This window comes from Eleutherodactylus coqui, chromosome 6, assembly GCF_035609145.1.
Source record: "Eleutherodactylus coqui strain aEleCoq1 chromosome 6, aEleCoq1.hap1, whole genome shotgun sequence".
In the NCBI taxonomy this organism is placed as follows: Eukaryota; Metazoa; Chordata; class Amphibia; order Anura; family Eleutherodactylidae; genus Eleutherodactylus; species Eleutherodactylus coqui.
In genome coordinates this window covers 81,485,094-81,506,862 of record NC_089842.1, presented here as the reverse complement: position 1 = coordinate 81,506,862, position 21,769 = coordinate 81,485,094, and the positions used below count along the sequence as shown (strand labels likewise).

General features: G+C 42.2%; 1 protein-coding gene across 1 annotated transcript in view; it reads left to right on the top strand.

Moving 5' to 3' along the window:
- Window positions 1–20,522, top strand: part of LOC136633615 (sialic acid-binding Ig-like lectin 13) — a 48,924-nt gene extending 28,402 nt beyond the window's left edge. The window contains exons 7-11 of the mRNA XM_066609374.1: window positions 3,828–4,079; window positions 8,737–8,772; window positions 12,464–12,536; window positions 13,262–13,376; window positions 19,103–20,522. Of these exons, the coding sequence (XP_066465471.1) occupies window positions 3,828–4,079; window positions 8,737–8,772; window positions 12,464–12,536; window positions 13,262–13,376; window positions 19,103–19,249 (623 nt within the window). The 3' untranslated portion in view covers window positions 19,250–20,522. The remainder of the gene's footprint in view (window positions 1–3,827; window positions 4,080–8,736; window positions 8,773–12,463; window positions 12,537–13,261; window positions 13,377–19,102) is intronic.
- Window positions 20,523–21,769: the final 1,247 nt, after the last annotated feature.

The following is a 21,769-nucleotide window of genomic DNA, read 5'->3' as shown; positions in this document are numbered from 1 at the left end:
ATTTTATATTTTATATTAAAAATTCAATAAAAGTTATATTCTATCCTCAGAAAGTACAGTTACATAAAACTGAATAAACTTAAAAAGAATATAACTCGTGTGTGTAAAAAATATAGAAGAATCTGCAATGGCAATACATTCCTGCTTCACTCATGTCCCAACCATCATGAAAATGATGCAGACCAAACTTCCTGACCAGGGTGCCCGGCTTGCGTTCCAGCCTGGAATGCAAAGCTATCAATCTTACAGGGGTACATGAGCCCTGCAGTATACATTCAGGATGCTTTGAAGAAGAAAGGAAAATGCAATATGCATCTCAAACAGGGAAGCATCTTTGTGCCACTTATTGAATACGCAATAAAGTCCCCTACTAAGCCCATTGACAAAAGGATGCAACTAGAGATGAGCGAGCACGCTCGTTTAAGGCTGATGCTTGAGCGAACATCGGTCTTCTCGAGTAACTGATTACTCGTCCGAGCAAGTGCGGGGGAGCGGTGGGGGCAGGGGAGAGTGAGAGATATCTCTCCCTCCCCCTCGCATTTGCTTGGACAACTAATCAGTTACTCGAGAAGACTGATGCTCCCTCGAGCGTCAGCCTTAAACGAGCCTGCTCGCTCATCTCTAGATGCAACCCATGTTTCATACTGGATGGCATCCCCTGTCCATGCGTACTGCTGTGAGATTTATAGATATAATTCAAGGCTTCCTTGTATAATATTAAATACCCATAATGAAGTTAATATATTATATTGCATCAAACTTAAGAAAGAAGAAACAAAAATGAAAAAAATATCTAAATATATATAGATCGTCCATAGACAGAAATATATGTAAAAAATAGCCTAAAATATGCATAAAAGCCTCCATTAAATAAATAAAGTGGATACTTTTTTTTTAAATTGTAGAATGTCTATAAGGAAGCCTTACTGCTACTGATGTAACTATTGTATTGAGGATTTTATACTTCAGGAAGATATCATGAAATTGCCCTAGGAATACTTTGGGTCATACAAACACAATTCTAATTGCCAAAGGCAAAAAAAAAAAACATAGGTTATATCCCCTAAAATAAAATCTAAATATTTTATTATTCAAAAAGACAAAAGACAGCATCGAATAATATTTAAAATAATAGGACAAATGGTGGTAACAATAAGATGTAAATAGTAGTCATCAGTTAGTATCCTGAGCGTAATTGTGCATATACACACTGAAACATAGGCCTGGATGGCCAACTTCCAAAACTCTATGTAGAGATTAGATATCAGCACCACCAAAACCCTATTAAAACCTAAGCCATAGCCACCCCGGCATGTTCCGTCTTGCGGCATCCTCAGGAGGGACAACAACCAGGGCTATAGTGAGGTTGTATAATGCCCATGGCAGTTCCAGTGAGTTGCAGGAATATCTCTTTGCCAAAGGAAAAATAATTGTGTGTGAGGATGAATCTTGTAAGTTGTAACATGGATTCAGAGACAACCCCATTGGCTTCAAGATGTGTTTGGCAGGCGGTCAGTCCATCTTCATGTGGGATGTTGGAATATAAGGATTCCACATCCATGATGGCCAGGATGGTGCCATCGGGGAGGGGACCTACGGTTGATAGTTTGTTCAGTAGGTCCGTGGTTTCCTGCAAGTAGCTGGTTGTGTTTCTCACCAGTGATTTGAGGATACCTTCTACCCATCCTGAGATTTCGTCAGTGAAGGTACTCACAACTAAGATAATAGGCCTCCCAGGGTTGACAGTTTAGTGCAGTTTTGGAAGCATGTAGAACGTTCCAGGCACGCCTTAAGGCCAATGGAGTTGCCCCTGAATCTGTGTTACAACTCACGAGATTCACACACAATTATTTCTCCTTTGGCAAAGACCTATCCCTGCAACTCACCGTAACTGCCATGGGCAGTAAAATAGAAAAATAATGTGTAAATAACCCCGGCGGTCCTGTGCGTTTACTCAATACGAATGATAATTGATAGAAAGGCACTTATTTGCGCAGAGGGGCCCGTATGGGTGACGAGCCTCCTCTGTATAAGTCCGGGAAGACACTTCTCCACCTTATGTTCAGTAGTCCAGAGTCCAGAGAACAGCACTAAGATTGATGGCAGTGGGATTGTGGCACACAATTTTAACCACAAAACAATGTGGGTGTCAGCTTAAAAATCCTTAATTTAATATAAAGGCAATATGCTGCACATTGAAAATAAACATACAAGTGACAAGCACAAAAAATAGAATAAAAAATTCAAAAATAAAAAAAAACCTTTCTGGCCTCCTGCTAAATTAAGCTACTCATATACTGAAATCAACTTTTCGGACACTACTATAAAAATTCCAAACAACTCAATATAGACATCCTTATACCAAAAACCGGATGATTTGGCCCACATACCTCAGATGGGACAATTTCCATCCTAAATGCATGAAAAAGTCCATTGTCTACAGCCAGGCCATCAGTTACAACCGGATCTGCTCCAATCCAACAGACAGAGGAACATCTATACCATCTTAAAATGACATTTTTAAATCTTAATCGATGACAAAATCACTAGAGCCACCAGGATATCCAGAAATCAACTACTCCAATACACGGAGAAAGAAAAAAAACTGACATGTGCCTCTAGTAGTGACCTACATTTTCACAGCTAGAGGTACTAAGCAAAACCGCAAAGAAACTCCATCATACCCTACACTAGGATGATCGTCTGAAAACCATATTCCCGGACCATCCTCTTCTGTGTTACAGGCAACCTCCAAATTTGAGGAACTTTATAATCAGGAGTGCATTGCCCTCTGAACCACAAATAGAAACTTATCCTGCAATGTAAGGAGCTGTAAGACCTGCCCACATGTACTGACCACGAACAGGATACAAATTCCCAAAACACAGCAGAACTATAAGATCCCGGGGACGTTCACATGTTCCACGTCTGATGTTGTGTACATTATCCGGTGCAGTAAATGTCCTGTTGGGGACCTTTTTGTTTGAGAAATGGGGCAAAAACTAAAAGCGAGAATGAGGTCTCACCACCACACAAAGAGAGGAAAACAGAATTACCTGTGGCTGAGCACTTTACTAGTCACAGACACAATATAGAACACATGGAAGTCACCATATTAAAAGGCTATTTCAAATCACAAAGCCATAGAAGAATTTGAGAGTACAAATTTTTTAACAACTTTTGACACTTTCAACTCAGGCCTAAATTCTTCAAGATGATTCATGCGTGACTGGGAAGTATGAGAAATCTATAGTGCAGATAACACTCTGGCCTGGTAACCCCCTAACACTAATTTAGAGACTATAAAAACTTCACATCTTTATCAGTGGACTATTTATTTATTTATTTCTCTACTCATCCTGTCCTGGTATTTTTTTAAGTGCAAATTACTCACACCATGTCTGTGCCTTGTCATATGATTATGCCTGAGAAAGAAGCTTGCTATAAAAAGTATCATATCATACAAGATTACTTGGTTTCTCTTGCTGGGAACAATCACATTATATTAACATTATTACCCTTTATCTACACTTGTCCATGGACTGATACTTATTGTTACTAAAGTTTATCTTGACTTTTCATTACTTTAACCCTGGCCCATGATGTCTCATATTTCCATATTGCGGTGTACCGTATCTTGTATTGCTGTAACTTATGTCCTTTTTGCTTTTGTGCTAATTGGAGACAATAAGACTATTGAAAAATGAAATGGAAACATGTTTGGACCATTATTATGGTCAATTAGGTTGTTTTTGGTAGAATACAACCAAGTTTGTGAATTCTGAACAACTCCTTTAATGCATTTCTTTATGGTAAAATGTTTGCAGGTAGAGAACATTCAGCAAATCGACAAGTGGTTATTAATCAAACGGACACACTGACCTTCACCTGCAAAGTGGATGGTAACCCAGCCGTTAGCGTGGTTTGGGTAAAGGGTGAAGTTGACACTGAAATCCCTAAAACAAGTAACAGTGAATTATCGGCAATGATAAATGTGACCTCCTCAATGCCCGATGTTTACCGATGCTTGGCATGGAATGCCCTTGGACTGAAGGAGCAACGTATTCATGTCAAACAAGGTAAAATAAATTGTGTCATTATTATTACAGGGGGATTCTAAAGTCACCTTCTGAACAAAGAGATGCTAGTAGGAAGATTTGTAGAACAGTTAGATGGGTGAGAGGAAATATCTTGGCATCATGGTGGTGTCAACTTGGTGGGAGCCATATTGGATTCAAACCAAAAAGCTTTAATGGAAAGGAAGTCATGGACATTCTGTTCTGGATTCTTAACAGTATCTTCTACTGGCTGAAAAGACATGTGATTAGTGTTTTCCATACCACAAAATGTATTCTTAACAACTTTATTAACACTCAACATGACAACAACCTTAAGTTGTAAGGCTACTCTCACATATACCGCTTTTTACTGCAATTAGCATGGCATCCTGAGTGCTGCGCTAACCATGGTACAATGCCGCCTTTGATTTCAATGAGACGCCGTAAGTATGTGCTTGAACGCAGTGTTTCTAATGCCCCAATTTTCGAGCACTGTCTGTTCTAATTTTACATGTTTTTGCACTTTTTATTGCACCTCATCACCCATCACAATGATGGGGTGCATTAAAAAGCGCTGTGACATGCGTTCAAAAAGACTGTTCAAAATCACAGTAAAATTGCTATAATTTCGAGCTACGTTTTCTGAACGCATGTGTGAGAGAAGCCTAGAAGTAGAATACAGTCTTGGGTCTAGGTGGCATCCCACCTAAAGTTCTTAAAAAACTCAGATCTGTGATTGCTGAACTTCTAACTGATTTGTTTAACCAGTGCCTTCTAACAGGAAATGTTCCTGATGACTGGAGAATGGTCAATGTTGTACACATCCATAAGAATGCTGGGTACCACAGGCCGGTTAGTTTGATATCTGTAGTGGCTAAACTACAGGACACTCTCCTGAAAAAGGGGATATTTGTCTACATAAACACCTTCCCCCTCTAAAGTTCAGGAAGAGCGCTGTTTATTCTGCAGGGGAAGGACTTAACAGTTTTGGGTGAACAGAGTTTATTGTAATTCACATGGATGCAGCTCCAGTTCCATGAGTTTCAAGCCAAGAACCATGGCTTTAAAATTACACCAAAAGCATGTTACTAGAACCTACAGGAGTGGAGCTAAAGATGTTTGAATTCAGTTGAGGAAAAGTGAATTTACAGATGGCACTTTTCAGTGGATGTGCAGAACAGAATGGGGGGGTTGGGGAGGGGGTACAGAGACCAGCAGCAGGAGAAAAGAACTGTTATTCTTTCATTTCTCTGCCTGTCCCAGGGGAGGGGTGACATGACTTTTTGTTCATGTTATCACCTCCCCATCAAACAGAAAGCATATTTGCGCTCTGTTGCATATATTTTTGTCCCCTGAAAAGTAGTGAAAAAATGAATACTTGCTTATCTAATTTACACCTCTACAGCATTCAAGCCTGCAGATACAGCAGTCTTTACCAACCATGGCATCTTAATGTTACTACAGAAAAATAAAAATCTGTTTTCCCTTAGACAGGGCTTTAAATATTGGAAAACAAACTACACATAATTGGTATATCCACATCCATAACAAGCTGTACTGTGATGTATTACATTACTTATCCAGCCTGGTAAATTCCATGAAAAAAAGAAAAATGACAAAATATCTGTTTTCCAAGCATCTCACTTTGGCAACACAAGAATAAAAAATAATTAAAAAGGTGTATATTTAAAATGTTCTGGTCCTGGAATGTGGTGCCACACAAAGTCTTTTTGAAAAAATAAAGTGTTCACATGGTGCAAAAGTAGTAAAACAGAATAAAATCTCTATAAATTTGCTGTTAGAAGTGGTGATCACAAGGGTCTGTCCAGGGTCCTCTTCTTTTTAACATGCTGGTAAATTACTTAGGAGAAGGTTTAACATGTGAGGTCAAAAGTGTGCAGTAGGGTTGATACTCCAGATAGTGTCTTGACCATGGAGAATGATTTAGCCTTACTGGATAAATGGTCAAAACAAGGTAAACTGCAGTTTTATGTTTCTAAATGTGAAATGATGCCCTTGGGGAGAATGAACCCACAGACTAAGTATTGTATCGGGTCTTGTATGTTATCCAGGACTTCAGAAGAGAAGGATTTAGGGGCTCTGATTGCCTCCAAATGAGTCCACAGTTCAGTCAGGCAGCAAAAAAAGTAGGATGCTTAGCTGCATATATAGAGGTATAACCAGTAGAAAATGGGAGATTGTGATCCGGCTGAACAGAGGTCTGGTGAGATGACATCTGGAGTACTGTGACCAGTTCTGGAGACCTCATCTACAGAAAGACATTGATAAAATAGAACAAGTCCAAAGATGAGCTATAAAAATAGTGGAAGCCCATTGAAGTTTCTTGAGATGAATCAAAGATGGCTGTCACAAAGATGGCCGACAGCCAGTATCACAGTCCAGAAAGTTTTCCCATGCCTGTCTAAGTGTTCTACAGTTTGCTACTTGAATCTCTTTTTTGTTCAGAACTTTCTGGGTTGCCCTGACTTTGGAATCACCTTTGTTACATCCATAAATAGAAAGAAGAAAGCAAAATACATTTGAAAAGCCTAAATATATTCATGTGATGTTGTATATTGAGACTTTTCTAGAATGGATTGATGAATTTATCTATTTACGAGGTGGGTCTAGCTACAGATTCTATTATAGCTCTGTATTGAGTTAAGCTCTCATGTATGAAGAGATAAGGAATCTTTATGGCCCAATACCACAGATTGTTAGTTGCTTTGTGTGCCACCATGTAGTGCCTCATTACAACACTGTATTATGGAGCTATACCTCTGTAAAACACGTCACCCATGTCTTGGTGAATATCTGTCCTGGTCACTTGATAATCATTTGGGTACTTGTTATAGTAGACTCCAGAGATCTTCATTATAGTGGCCAAGGAAGATGGATACAAGCAGTAGAAATCAGCTTTGAGTGGCCCCATTGTTCTTAGCCCCCGACAGGTCACTTTGTATACCTACTTGTTGCTGCACTGCTATGGGGAGTATGGGGAAAGAGGAGGCACTTTAACTTGCATAGTGATCTACTTTTACCTTTGTTTAAAGGACAGGGGATAACTTGCTAATAGCAGTGAGACTCCCACCAATTTTGAGAACGGGGTACCTGTGTCTACCACTCTCTGTTACTGCAGTGTTGCTTGTCCTCCTGGAGTGACGTTAGAATGAATGGAGCGCTCGTCAAACGTGCAATGTCGTTGTTCCATTCATCTCTATGGGGCTGACATAATACCTGAGTGCTTGCCTCTTGGCCATCTCCAGCAGTTGAAAATGCATGGCGTGCCAGCACACCTGTATGACCAGCACTCCATTCAGTCTCCTGCTCACTGCTGTAGGTGCAGTAAGCCCACAGTGATGAGGACGGGGAAAATGGACCCACGTTCTCAGGATCGGTGGGGGTCTCAGGAGTGAGAAAATTATTCCCTATCTTGTGCATAACTTGCAATTCTGGTACAACCCCTTCAATATAGCATCATGCCCTGGCATCATTTATGATTTGGATGAAGTACAGAACATGAAAACTACATGAAATTGATACACACCGTATATTAGAAAACTATGGAACTGAACACTATTTCAATCATTTTATATTGTGGAAACCAGCATTCCCCTATAATCTGACATAAATATAAGCACTATTTGTGATTTACTAGTAAGCGTCTAATAGGAATTCAAAAATCGGAAATATAAGATGAAGTGATGCATAAAGAGGAATCTAATATACAGACCATCAGATGAGGAACAACGGATACTATAAATAATCACTCAAACAGGAAGTCAAACACAGGAATCTAGAAGAACAGAAAGTCTATAGGCAGAGTATTAAAGCTTAAACAGTGTTGAATTTGAAATTCTAGTTTTTGGATTCATGGCACCAAATAAGAAAAGCCCTTAGATAAGCAGAGATTGAGAATTTATTTCTTGAAGTTGCTTTTAGCTATAAGCAGTGCTGGTCTACAGGTTATGTCTGTTAATGCAGCTCAGTCCCATTTAAGGCAGTTATGTTAAAGGGGTTGTCCCGCGCCGAAACGGGTTTTTTTTTTTCAACCCCCCCCCCCCCCCCCCCCGTTCGCCGCGAGACAACCCCGATGCAGGGGTTAAAAAAGAACACCGGAGTGCGCTTACCTGAATCCCCGCGCTCCGGTGACTTCTTACTTACCTGATGAAGATGGCCGCGGGGATCTTCTCACTCGGTGGACCGCAGGGCTTCTGTGCGGTCCATTGCCGATTCCAGCCTCCTGATTGGCTGGAATCGGCACGTGACGGGGCGGAGCTACACGGAGCCGGCATCCAGCATGAGCAGCCCCATTGAAAAAAGAAGAAGACCGGGACTGCGCAAGCGCGGCTAATTTGGCCATTAGACGGCGAAAATTAGTCGGCTCCATGGAAACGAGGACGCTAGCAACGGAGCAGGTAAGTGAAAAACTTTTTATAACTTCTGTATGGCTCATAATTAATGCACAATGTACATTACAAAGTGCATTAATATGGCCATACAGAAGTGTATAGACCCACTTGCTGCCGCGGGACAACCCCTTTAAGCACATGAACAGAAGAAGCACTGTTTCTGGGAAAACATACCTGAGACGAACACTTTATTTTATCAACTTTCTTAAATTCTGCACAGATTACATTATTTCACGTGTATAAATGAGGTTTCTATACTTTTCCAGGTAATCCAGAGAAAACAGCTACTCCGTGGAGTGGTGGTAAGAATTTCCTTTTAATTACTTTGCTTACCGTGTTTTTCATTTTGTCCATTTTACTTGATCACTTCTCCCACTTTCCTTCTTCCCAATTGCCTCCTCCAATTTTTTCCCCATTCCTTTCCTTCTTCAATTTTTCTTCCAGTCTTTCTGCAGCATCCAGTAGGGTGACCTCAGACACATGGCATACGCTGAGGAGCTGGGAGGGCAAGATGCTGGCTTGTCACAGCGGCACTTACCATACTGCCTCCGGGAGGGACGCGCAGCCAAGGCCAGCGCTGGGCCTCTTCTGGACAACCCCAGCATGGGGATGCCCAATAAACATTTAAACAGGCGATGAGGTTGTCATGGGTGACGGTACCGTTCCGGAACCTAACAGCACGAGCATCAGCGAAGAATAAAAAGAGCCACAGACTGATATGAAGTACCTCAGGTCCCTGGAAATGGTCAGGGGCTGGAATAACTTTTCTTGAATAAACACTCCAACAATACAAGGCAAAAATGGGCAGTATTCCGAATGCAGGTAGCAATATATATATATATATATATATATATATATATATATATATATATATATAGCAATCCCAGATTTCAGGACGATTGTGTGACAATTGAAGACGCGTACCTCCGCCCAGCGATCCCAGATTTCAGGAAGCTTCAGCGTGAACAATTGAAAGAACTTGAAGAGTACCTCTGCACTGGCCTTTGTGTAGGAAAGGCTTAGGACTGGCTCACGCTCTCTCTCTTTCTGGGGGCTCACTTACTAATCCTGCTGCTCCTTGTGTTTGGGGAATCTCTCCTCTTCTATCTCCAATGCATAATGCCTGAAGGTGTCCTTATGTGCCTCTGCACTTTTTCTCTCTAGAAGATGGACCATGATGGAAGAACCCCTTTCCTGTTCTCAAGCACTCCCGTTTTTACCTTCACTCCTACCACATGACAGGATAGAATTGTTACATTTACAGACAGCTAGCTTACGCTTTGTAGACATTAACCTCTCATTTGCTGCAGCTGTGCACATAACAGAATGACAAGACAGTTTTGCACAGAGCATCTACATAAAACACACATGTATGACATTATGGAGGGGGCCAGGAAAGCATGTACTGGGCCACTACACTTCCTTCTCTTTCTTCGCGTTTAGTACTTTCTCCTTGTCTTTCCATTTTACTTTCTCATTTGTCTCATCTCATTCTCTCCTTCTCAAAATCCTCCTTCTTCTCCTCCTTTGCTTCCTCTTCTTTCTTCTCCTTCTCTTTTTCTGGATTTTCATTCTCTGTTTCCCATCTTTCTTCTTCATCCTACTTCCTAATTTCCTACCCTCCTTTCATTGGCGTATTTACAGGGGAAGCATGGGTCGTGGTTGCGATCCGGACCCTGAGCTGTGGGGGCCCACAGGTCCCCCTCACCACAGTGTCGGCGCGCATTGGTGGCTCAGGGGAGCAGCGCTTCATTAGTGAAAGCGGCAAACAGTTACCAGGAGGAGAACAGGGAGCGGGGTTAGGGTGGGGCCAGCAGCAGGTTTCAGTTTGAACAATGGAAGACTTACCACCAGCACCGATCATCCCTCCCCCTCCTCCTTGGTAAAGGCAGTGGATGGATGAAGCACCAGGGAGGTACATGTATGGGACAGTATTCCTGTGTGTGCATGTATAAGCCTGCCTATGTGTATATACTCTATGTGGTAAACTATGTTCTTTGTATACACTATATATGTGCATATATATATATTGCATGTGTACAGTGTTCTGTTTATACAGTATATGTGTGCCTTTATATGTGTGTGTATATATACTGTATGTGTACAGTGCATGTACACACTGTATATGTGTGTGTGTATATACTGTATGTGTACAGTGCGTGTACACACTGTATATGTGCCTATATATGTGTGTGTATATACTGTATGTGTACAGTGTTCTGTGTATACAGTATATATGTGCCTTTATATGTGTGCATCCCTCCGGGAGGGAGGGGGGGTGAGCTAAACTTTTGCACCCGGGCCCCTGAGCCTTTAGTTATGCCCCTGCCTCCTCTTGTCACGTTCTACACATGCCGACTCTGTCTGGATGCAGGCAAAGGTTCGGCATGACATCACAGCATCAGCACTGGATTACGTGATGCCGACACATGTGTGATGGCATTTTGCACTGTGGGAAAAATGTCTCCCCATCTGAACTGGTGATGATAGGCTGGCTGAACTGTCTGTAGTCTCAGCCAGTTTATAATATTCTCTTGTTGGATTTTTATTCCAGCCAGATTACTGAGGACACCAGTAATAAAATTGGTTTCCTGTTTTTGGTTTCGGTTTGGAGAACTTTTACCTTGTCTAGCTGAAGTCATTAGATGTGCATCCTTTTGGGATCTTTCTTTGCATTATCAGTGCTTTTGGTATAATCTTGTCTATTTTGTCTAATCTGCCTGCATTATTCCCCCTTTTTTCTGCCATCCCTCATTTCTGAGTTAGTCTCGTCTAGTCTACCCTGCCTTCTGTCTTTGTCCTCTCTTATTTTCACCTAAAGACATCTAGGGAATCCAACAAGAATTCAGAGGTGGGGTAGCCATTTTCAGGGCTGTAGCTCTACTTTCAGGCAGTATCAGAGTAGGGTGAGATCTTTTTCCCCCTCCAGTATTTTTTTCCTTTATTTTTTCTTTTTCTCTTTCTCCTTGTTTATGTTTTCTCCTTTTTTCTTCTTTTCCCCTTTCTATTTCTCCTTTTCTGTGTACACCCTCTCTCCTTTTACGTCGCTGAACCCCACTAATCCAGTTAGAAGTTCTCCTGTGACATACCAACCAGCATGCTGAACTTCTCAAATAAAGCAGTCACAAACGGTATCATGCGATATCCTTTCTAATCCGCAGAATGGTTGGGAAGGATCATGTGATACACCATGTGACTTCATAGAATGAGGAAGTACTTTCTTTCCTGACCCTGATTGGCACTCTGTGATCCTGCTCAGCGGATGTAACTGTATTCACTATTATCGCTGTATTGGGGTATAACACCCATGTCTTTATTTCTTTGGCTCCGTCTCAGTGTTAAAATCAACCTCTGGTCCTGGACAAAGATAAACGCACTGGTATGCATCAATTAGTCTTAAGGCCCATTTAAACGCAACGATCATCGCTCAAAATTCATTAAAAATGTCGCAACTGAGTGATAATCGTTACATGTAAATACACACCCATCGTGCACTTTTCGTTAGTCATTCGTTCATCGTTGTCTTTCAGTCTGCTTAAAATCCATTGTTTGGCAGTTCGCTTATCGTTTGGTTTTAATGAAAATTCTTCAGTCGTTTAAGGATTTTTACCTCACATGTCATTCAAACAAACTATCGTTCAATTATCGTTTATCGTTCATTTTCCAACGATAATTGTTACGTTTAAACAGTCATCTCTAAAAGCAAGGCCATCGCTCATTTTCGACACTTTTAACGAATTTTGCTAAATGGGCCTTTAGACACTACACAACTGCTCTGATTGACCACTGCTGTCCACATGAGCAGTGCTGGCCAGTCAGATCCGCAAGTAGTGTCTTAGACTATCAATGCATACTATGCACAGTGCAGCCATCTTTGTTTGTCCAGTCCTGAAGGGTCATATTAAGTGTTTTAATAGAACTGAACCAAAATAATATTAGTAATTTAATAAACCTTTAATATTTTTTCTTCTATAAATAAAATTTCATACCAAGATATAGCAATTGGATTCGTATGTGGAATGGGCATCACAATTTTAATCCTTCTGCTTTACAAACTAACTACAAGGTAAGTGTTGATTGGCTGTATTAGTCCCGGAAATCCGCACAAAGTCTACATTTCCATAATACAAAACTGTAGAAACATGACATATACAGGCATCATGAACTATGCAGTGTGAATTAATTAATTTACATTTAAATCAATATTTTAATTACTTGCAATACCCAAACTGACCACATAATGTGCTCTAAACACACAAATATGTTGTTTTGCTTTAAGGAGCAAGACGTAGGTTCCGTCTGAATGGCATCTGTCTTGGTGCTAGAAAGTAAAACTTTTATATTATCTTAGCAAAAAATGCCAACTTGTCGATTTCTTAGTCTTCATGACAGAGCGCTGTCAGTTTCTGCCATGAGACAGGGAAACAAACCTGTTGTGTGCAGTCTTTGTTTAAAACAGACACAGCTGATCCTCCTCCCGGACGATAGCATAACTCTTTATTGTGTGATAATTTACTCTTAATACATACACATCTTCATTTTATTACACAGCTTAAATATGGACTTTAGCTCTCTGTCTAGGATGGAAAAGAAAACTTTAGTTCACGTATGTCTGAAAGAAGCAAAATAAGATTCTAAATAGTAACACAAACAGCATATTCCCAACATATATCCGTTTCAATACGATACTCCTAGTGGTCCAAATATGTGAAACAATTTATATTTTCTTCCCAAATCACTAGAGCATATACAATATATCATTTTCTGATCACTTATCTAATCTCTTTACAGGAAAAAATGGACCAAAAAGGTGACCTACATGACATCTGAAGAACCATCTGCCAGCATGGAACCACCAATACAAGACATATATATGAACGTCAACAAGCCTAAAGAAAAAGCTGAGGTAAGTCGGAATCTTCAGGATTTCTCTGTTGTATGTATAACATGTGCAACCATGACATCCACCTACCTGTCATCGAGCCCTACACTGTAGGTTCATCTAGGAGCATTTTTTTTTACAGATGTAATGTTAACTAGAAGAAGGCTGAACAAATGTTTTATTTTTTTGCAAAGTAATTTGTCAGTTTTCACTGAACCAACAATAGGGCCACATTTCTGCCATAAAAGTCATTAGAGACCAAAATAGGGAATCTGTCACTTATTAAAGGGTTATTCCTGTCTCAGTTAATAAGGCCTCTTTCACACGAGCGTATGTCGGACACCGTTTTCATGGCTGGCCGATATACGCTACGTTCTGAAGCATAAAAACTCGTGAATGGGCACACAAATCTGACATTTGTGCACCAGTTCAGATGGCATGGGCCCCGGCGCATATAAACCGAGGCCGCCATGCCGTTGCCCCTTCCCCTTCCCTCCCCCTCACCAGCTCACCTCCGCTCTCCTCCCTGCTGGTTCTTTGCAATGGAAAGGGGGTGGGGCAGAGATAAGCTCCCACCCCCTTTCCGCCCCTTGTCCGCAGCCTATCCCATTGGAATCAGCCAGAGGAGCGGAGAGAAGAGGGGGGAGTTTTGCAGTCACAATGCTAAACTCGCTCCCACCTCCCTTCTACGGACACTGTCATTAGCTCCCATAGGAGTCTATCGCAGCGGCAGTAGTCCAGCCAGGAAGATAATTCCAGGACTATCTTTCGGGCCTGAAGTAAAAACGCTTGGCGCTATATTGGCCGCCCGGCACTTTTACATCATAGGATTACAGCCATGTGATCTGATGCATTGGAATCCAATGCATCAGATCACAGCGTATATCGGCTGACCGTGAAAATGGCAGCTGATATACGCTCGTGTGAAAGAGCCCTAACCACGAGGGGGATGGATTCACTAATGAAACTTAAACACACAGAAACATATAGAATAAGACTATATTAGTAATAGGCGCTTAATCAGCATTATTGATTCATTACTGTACAAACCAATAACGTGGCCAACTCCCTTAATTGCTCGACCAAGTTGTTGAAATAACAGGATGTCTCCCTTCTGGCTCTTTCAAACTGGCGATGCGATTTTCGGCCACCCAATTGCGGCTGAAAATCACATGAATGAAAGGCAGCCGCGACCAAGTTGCGGCTGCATCCCTTTTCTCGCCCATTCAGAAGGCCAGGAATACCGTCGGCTGGGGAGCGAATGTTTAGCTCTGCTCCCTCTCCACTCCTTGCCGGCTGCTGGGTAAAGGAGGGGGTCAGAATGAGGGTGGAATAGGGCAGGAGCAATTAAGCTAGTCGTGCTAAACTCCCTTTCCGTCCTCCACAGCCTATGAGAGCTGCCGCCAAGGGGAGGGGGAGATACTTTAGCTTCTAAACTTCCTCCTCCTTCCCTTTCCTGACAGCTCTCAAAGGCTCCCATAGAAGTCAATGGGAACAGCCGGCGTATTCTGGCAAAGAAAAAAAATGCCGGACAATTTTTTTACCAGCTGGCCAATTTTACACACCACAAATGCATTGGAATTCAATGCTTCAAATGGTCGCGATTTTCAGCTGGTGTTTTATCGCGGCAAAATCGCTGCCATAAAACGCTAATGTGAAACTAGCCTCTAGACAATCTGTGAACATGAACTGAGTTCCCCAAAGACTCCATACTCACCTTCCGGATCCGCAGTACTCGTTCCGCCTGACACTCCGATGCGCATGCGCAGTACAGCACATGACTCGGCCGGTGGTGGGCAGTGCCGTGTGATCACGTGATACTTCCGCTGTGCTGACAGCAGAAGTATAGCGTGACGGCCGGCTTCCATTGACTCCAATGGAAGCCGGCCGCGCGTGTTCCAGCGGCAAATAGAAAATTCTGTGGTTTATTTCACACTGCAGAATTCAGCAACGTGAACATTGAGCTATTTGGTTCAATAGAACCTAACAGCTGCGGCATAACGTTGCGTATTTCCGCTGCGTGTTATGCGGCGGAAATCCGGCTGTGGGCATTAGCCCTTAGTGAACCTCTCCGCTGAGGATTTCTGTAAGAGCTAATTGGTAAAATATATTTCAGTTAAAGAGACGAGATTAGAAGTGTGGGATTCACAGGTGCTTGGCCCATTCAGTAAAGGCACCCAATGTCTAGTTATTGACAAACCTGTTCTTTTGTTAGTGTGAACTGCAAAAGCATTATTAAAGATCTGGATGTACATTAATCTACAGCTAGACAAATGATGTACAAATAAAGAAAATTCAGGACGGTTGCTACTCTCCCCAGGAGTGAGCAGTCTGTTAAGATCACTGCGAGAGCACAACAGCCGATCCACAAAGAGGCAAGAAAGAACTCAAGGGGAACAGCAAAAGGCCTATAGAAGACTATAGAAACTGAAGAAAAACCTGCCCATGTGTCCACATGTTACATGCACAGGGTAACACACAAGGTTCACTCTGGTCCTTCTATATGTACAGCACACAAAGTACTGTAACTCATGTCTGGAAAATGAGGTATGGAGGCTGGCACTGGGCGCAAATAACTGTAGTGGCTCACAAAGATACAAGAACAAGTTATGTTGCTGGTGGCCGGTCTACTTACCTGCATAGCCTCAGCTGCAGCCACCCCACCCAATAAAGAAAGAAACCACCCTCTTTGGATAAAGTGGCCACAGGAGACAATTTATTAACAAACTGTACATAAAAAACATTATCAATAATCATAATCACCAAATATGAGGGGGAGTTCTGGGAGCCACAAAATCTGGTGCAACCATATCAAAAATATGAACCCTGCCCCCGCCGGACCAACAGGCTCAGGGGCAATGCAAGCCGCCCATGGTGTGGCTACTACTACCATCACATGCAGCTGGAGGGAGTCTATGCCCCCCCCCCCCATCAGCCAAGTCACCGTACCAAATACCATGAAATTAACACTAAGGAGGGAGTCTTAGCAGGTGAGATTGTGCCCCCCCACACACACACACACACAATTTCCAATTACTCCAAGGACCCCCCACCTGCCAAGCTGCCATGACAAGAAAACCTCTCCCTCACCTAACCAACTATTGGGTGGGCGGCTGGGACTCGCTAATTTTCTTTCCATAAGGGCTAATAGCCATGGCTGGACTTCCACTGCGTGAACCTAATAGCTCAATGTACATGCTGCAGAATTCCACCGTGGAACTTGGCAGCGTGAAATTACCTGCGGCATGTCCTATTTGCCGCAGGCATATATGCGGACGGCTTCGATTGTAGTCAATGGAAGCTGCCCAATAGCGGAAGTATAGCGTGAATTACGCGCCCCGCCCACCTCCAGCCGCAACATGTGACACCGCCGGCGTGTCATGCGCTGTACTGTGCATGTGTGCCGGCAGTGTCATGCGGGAGCTATGCAGCGGATCCAGAGGTGAGTATGGGGTCTTTGGGGGAGGGCGCCGTGACGGACTCTGCTTATTCCGCTTCTGGAGCCCGTCGCGGCCGTGGGCATTAGGCCTAAAGATGGCGCTGACCGCGACCCCTACCTTAAATAACCCCCTGCCTCCTTCTCTCCTCTCCAATCACTGTACTACCCCCTCCCTCCTTCCAGAAAAATGCCAATCATCCCTCAACTTTAACCCTTTCCCAACTGCTTCCCCGGTTATCTAATCCCCGTGTCATGATGGGCTTCCACTTAAAGGGGCCCGCGTCCCCTCTGCTACAGCCCTATCCTCAAACAGTGTAACATACAGCAAAATAAGGAGTATACACATATATAACATTTAGTCTCCTTGTCTGCTTGCACATTTATTAGAAATACAATGAACAAGAGTGAGGTTCATGGAAAGACACCATGAAACAAGATGATGCTGCCCAAAAAGGCCATTTTGGTTTTCTCAGATTTGCATTAGACTACCTGCATCTTTCACAGTTGTTCTGCAAAAACGTTCTATTGACAAAAGTGGAATTTTTTAGCACAAATGCAAAATTCTGCATTTGGAGGCAAAATAACAATGCACATTAATACCAAGACCTCATCCCAACCATGACGCTTGATGCAGAAAGTGCAACGTCCGAGGAGCGGGCCCTCAGCCCAGAAGACAGCAGGGTGGAGTTTGGGCCTTGTCATGGGGCTCTACCATCTCCCACTATGAGGGTAGCGTGGGACCTATCCAAGTAACTGAGGGCAGGCCGTTCAAAGGGTAACCTACTATGCGGTTTACCTTGGTGATCTGTTGTCACGAGTGACGCCACCCTTTCTTCTTCTGTGGTGAATGTGGATGGTAAAATAAATGGTCCACACTCACTGGGAAGTTTAAATAGCAAAGCCGGGAACAGTCGGCAGCACTACTTTACTTGTAGAAACTTATTTACTGTTCTTTCAAATTATAATTCACACTAGCAGGACAAGTGGTGCAGAAATTACAAAGTGGTGCAACAGGGAGGATATCACAGATTCACAGAGGAATCTAGAGTCCCAGTTATCTGTAGGGCTCCATGCTTGGTACAAACGCCTCTTTCTCTCTCCAGCTCTCTATCAGTCAGCGCTCACGTCTGGCATACACTCCACACTGCAATAGCGGTTCACTATCTCTCTCTCAGTTCCTCAGTGAGCTAATACACCACCAGCTTTCCCTGGTTGTAACAGGGACGGAGACGGCTTGAGATGTCTTTGCCGCCTTTATTCCTGCCCACACAGAACTGAAGGTGGTTGTGTGAGTTCCTTGCCAGCCGAAGACTGGAACCAGAGGACTCTACAGAATTCTCTTGCAACCACATAAAACAAGCAAGGTCACATGAGTTCAAACTTACAACACAAAACAATACATTTCCAGACAGAGAAAGCTCACTTGCAAACATTAACCCATTCAGTGCTGCAAACTCCAATACATATTCTGCTGATTGATTCCTCATTCAAAGACAATATACAAGACAATACAGACAGCATATAGCAGACATTATGGAGGGGCCCCGTTATTCTGGGACACTGCAAGAGCACTATAGTTTGGGACTGCTTCTCTGCCTCAGAGCTTGGATGCTTTGTAGTCATGGGAGGGAAAATGAATGTGAAATGTATCAAAGCATTTTATAGGAGAATGTAAGGGCAGTAGTCCAGGAACGCAAGCTGAAGACATGCTGGGTGATGCAGCAAAACAATGACCCAACGCACACAAGTAAATCAGCTAAAGAGTGCTTGAAGAAGATTTGCATTTTGGTATTCAAAGTCCTGAGTTTAACATTATCAAGATTCTGCGACATGACCTGAAGGGGGCTGCGCAAAGAGGCACTCCAGAAATACTGATGAACTGAAACACATTTGCAGGGAGGAATGAAAATTGGTCATCAGCATTGTGTGATTCTTATTTACAGCTATAGGGAACATTTGGTGAAGATGATTGCTGCTAAAAGGGATCTGCAGGTTATTAAATTCAAAGGTTCACTTTTTCTTCCTGAGGGTGTTTTCTCAATGTACTCAAAAGACATGAACATTAAAAATGTTTGCATGTTGTTAGCTACACTGCGTTTCTCTATCATTGTGACTCAGATAACGATGAGACCACATTTTATTAGAAAGTTCAGGTACATACAGAGGGGTTACATATTATTTTCCTTGCAAATGTAAGGTTCTATAATAGGTGCAATAAAGTTTTTGTAACCCTTTCTATCATTGTGTTCATGTAAGAGTGAAACATCAATTATCTATTATTTTATAACTAATTTTTTCATTTGTTGCACAGGAAGCCACAAACAACAATATACAACTGGATTCACCTGGGGTCACATTGGATGACCTCCATTATTCCACAGTCGCTTTCACTACTAAATCCTCCAAAGTGCCTTCAAGTCATCTAGAAACAGTATATACAGAAGTAAAAGTGAAATAGACTGAGCAAAGGATGATGATAATGTGGAATCCCATAATCTTAAATGATTCTGTGTAATTATTTATGCTGTTTCTAAAGGATTGATATATGATGTGTGGCTACTTGGGTGTTGTTAGCTGTTCTGATCGCCATCTTTCCTCTACCATATGAATGGTCGCACGCCAGTAAACTACTGCCAAGCCAACAGTATGATACAAACCTTATAATTCCATCCTATATTGTGGTCAATCAACAAAAATCCTAACACATCTTCACACTGTTATTCATCACAACGTAGATGAACACATGCAAGTCCCTGGCTGTCTGGACACTAAATTACACGGGTTTTATCCTGTGTACCATACATGCCTAGTGCCTCAAACCCACAGCATAAAGTCCATCACCTTGTACCTATCAAGGGTGCCAGTCTAAGGGCCGTCCACCTATGTCAGACTCTTGGTTCTCCCAGGTAGCAGCAGGAGTTCCAGGCTAGAAAAACACTTCATCTCCAGTGGACCAGAATGGACATTGAAATCAGCACTACTAGGGGTGACTAACTGTGGTGTGTGATGCCCCCAGACCATCACACTAGAGTGTAAATGTACTTACCTGCAGGACACTTTCCTATAAGAAGCCCTGAGAAATGTGAGGCTGATAGAGAGAAAATACATTCAAAAACACATCTGCTAATTGTTCTTTTGTATGTCAATTATATGAAAATTGTTAATTAGGAAACACAGTGCTCTAGGATGACAGGAAGACCTACAGCTAGAGGAAAATTATGTATGATAACAGTCCTTTTTTCCACTGGACTCTCCCTACTACAAGGTCACTTGATGGGGTAAATCTGTCAGTTTTCAGGGTGTTCCTAATCGAAGAAGGAGGAGTAGGACTTAAAAACAGATATAGATATTGATATAGAATTCAAATGATAGGAAGTATGTGTTTTAAGGGAACCCTGCGTGGTGTCAGGGCATCCGATAACTGCATGGATAGGGGACTTACCAGCGGGATGGGGCCCATGGAGTCCTACCTTCGCTCAGGTTGCAGTTCAGGCGATGGGATTCTCTCTTCCCATAGGGAGGATTCCGGGACTTGTACCCGCTCTTCAGCCATGGGACAGGATTTCTTAAATTGGTTCAGATCGCATGCATGGTTGTGCCTCTATACATGATGAGCTAGCCTTTATGCTGCACAACTTTTATTTAACCCCCTAATAGACACAATAAATTTGTAAAAACCCTTCTGAAAATGTCACTTTTTTTTGTGGATTTTGAATGTATGTCTCATGCAAATATATTTAGCGCAGTGACATCATTAAATTGCCTTCTTTTGTGTTCCAGTGTACAGTGGTGATAACGTTTTTCTTTTTTTTTTCCATGCAGCTGTATAAGACCTTGTATTTTGCAGGCAATAAGTCCCCTACTTGGAAACAATCGAGTTACAAACTTTGCTAGATATGAACAAGCCTGTCCTGCAGTATGATGTAATGCTATAGCATTACATCGTACTGCAAGACAGGCTTGTTCATATCTAGGCCTATAAAAGGAACGGTCAGGTATTCTATCAAATCACATGCACAGCTTGATAGGCTCTCTGCATAAGCAGTCCTGGGGCCTTTCAGAAGGCCCCCAGCTGCCATGGCAACCGCACTGCCTCCTGTGATCTTATTGCGGGAGGCGCTATGTGAGCTTCAAATGTCGTGCGCCGTCTGTTTCTTACAGCTTGCACCTGCCCGCAACAGTTCCGATAAGCCAGTTAACAGGTCCGATGAGTGACACGTATTGTCGGAGCAAAGGCAATGATTGATGGCAAAAGCGGACTGTTTAGATGAGAAGTCTTGAAAAGTGTGTTAGCTGATAATGAAGGACATTTGGTTGATAGACGATTGTCCCAAGTTTGCAGGGAAGAATGTTTCAGTAAGTGACGAAAAGTTGAAGTAAGGTTGCAGTTACAAGATGGCGATTGTTCAAGTGTTTTGAGTTGAAGACAAAGAAAGGCCAGCCCTTCTTCACCATCTGAGTGAGAGACTTGCCTGGCATGTCAGATCCACCATACGATTCAGGTGTGATGCGATCCAATATATTTCAAAGTCTGGAAGCCTTCTCTTTGTTTTAATAAAAGCTGCATATTTGACTCTATGCCCCTCCCCCTGCCAGATGAATTTTGCTCCAAGATTTTTCAATTTAGCAAAGAAAGCCTGTGGGACCTTTATTGGTAAAGGTTGAAATATATATAATATTTTGGGTAAGCATATCATTTTGATTAGAGTCTTTCTACCAAACCAGGAGATTGGCAGAGAACTCCAGGAAGTGAGATCATTTTCAATTTTCCCAAGTAGGGGCACAAAATTTAAATGATAAAGATCATTGAGACTCTGGGATATTCTTGTCTCTAGATAGCTAATTTGCTTACTTGTGTTTTTAAATGATGAAATTTAAAAGATTTCTGTCCATGAACCGGGTTTTACATTTATATTCAGCAATTCTGATTTTGAGAGATTTAACTTAAAATTAGATATTTGGCCAAAGTTTTTAAACT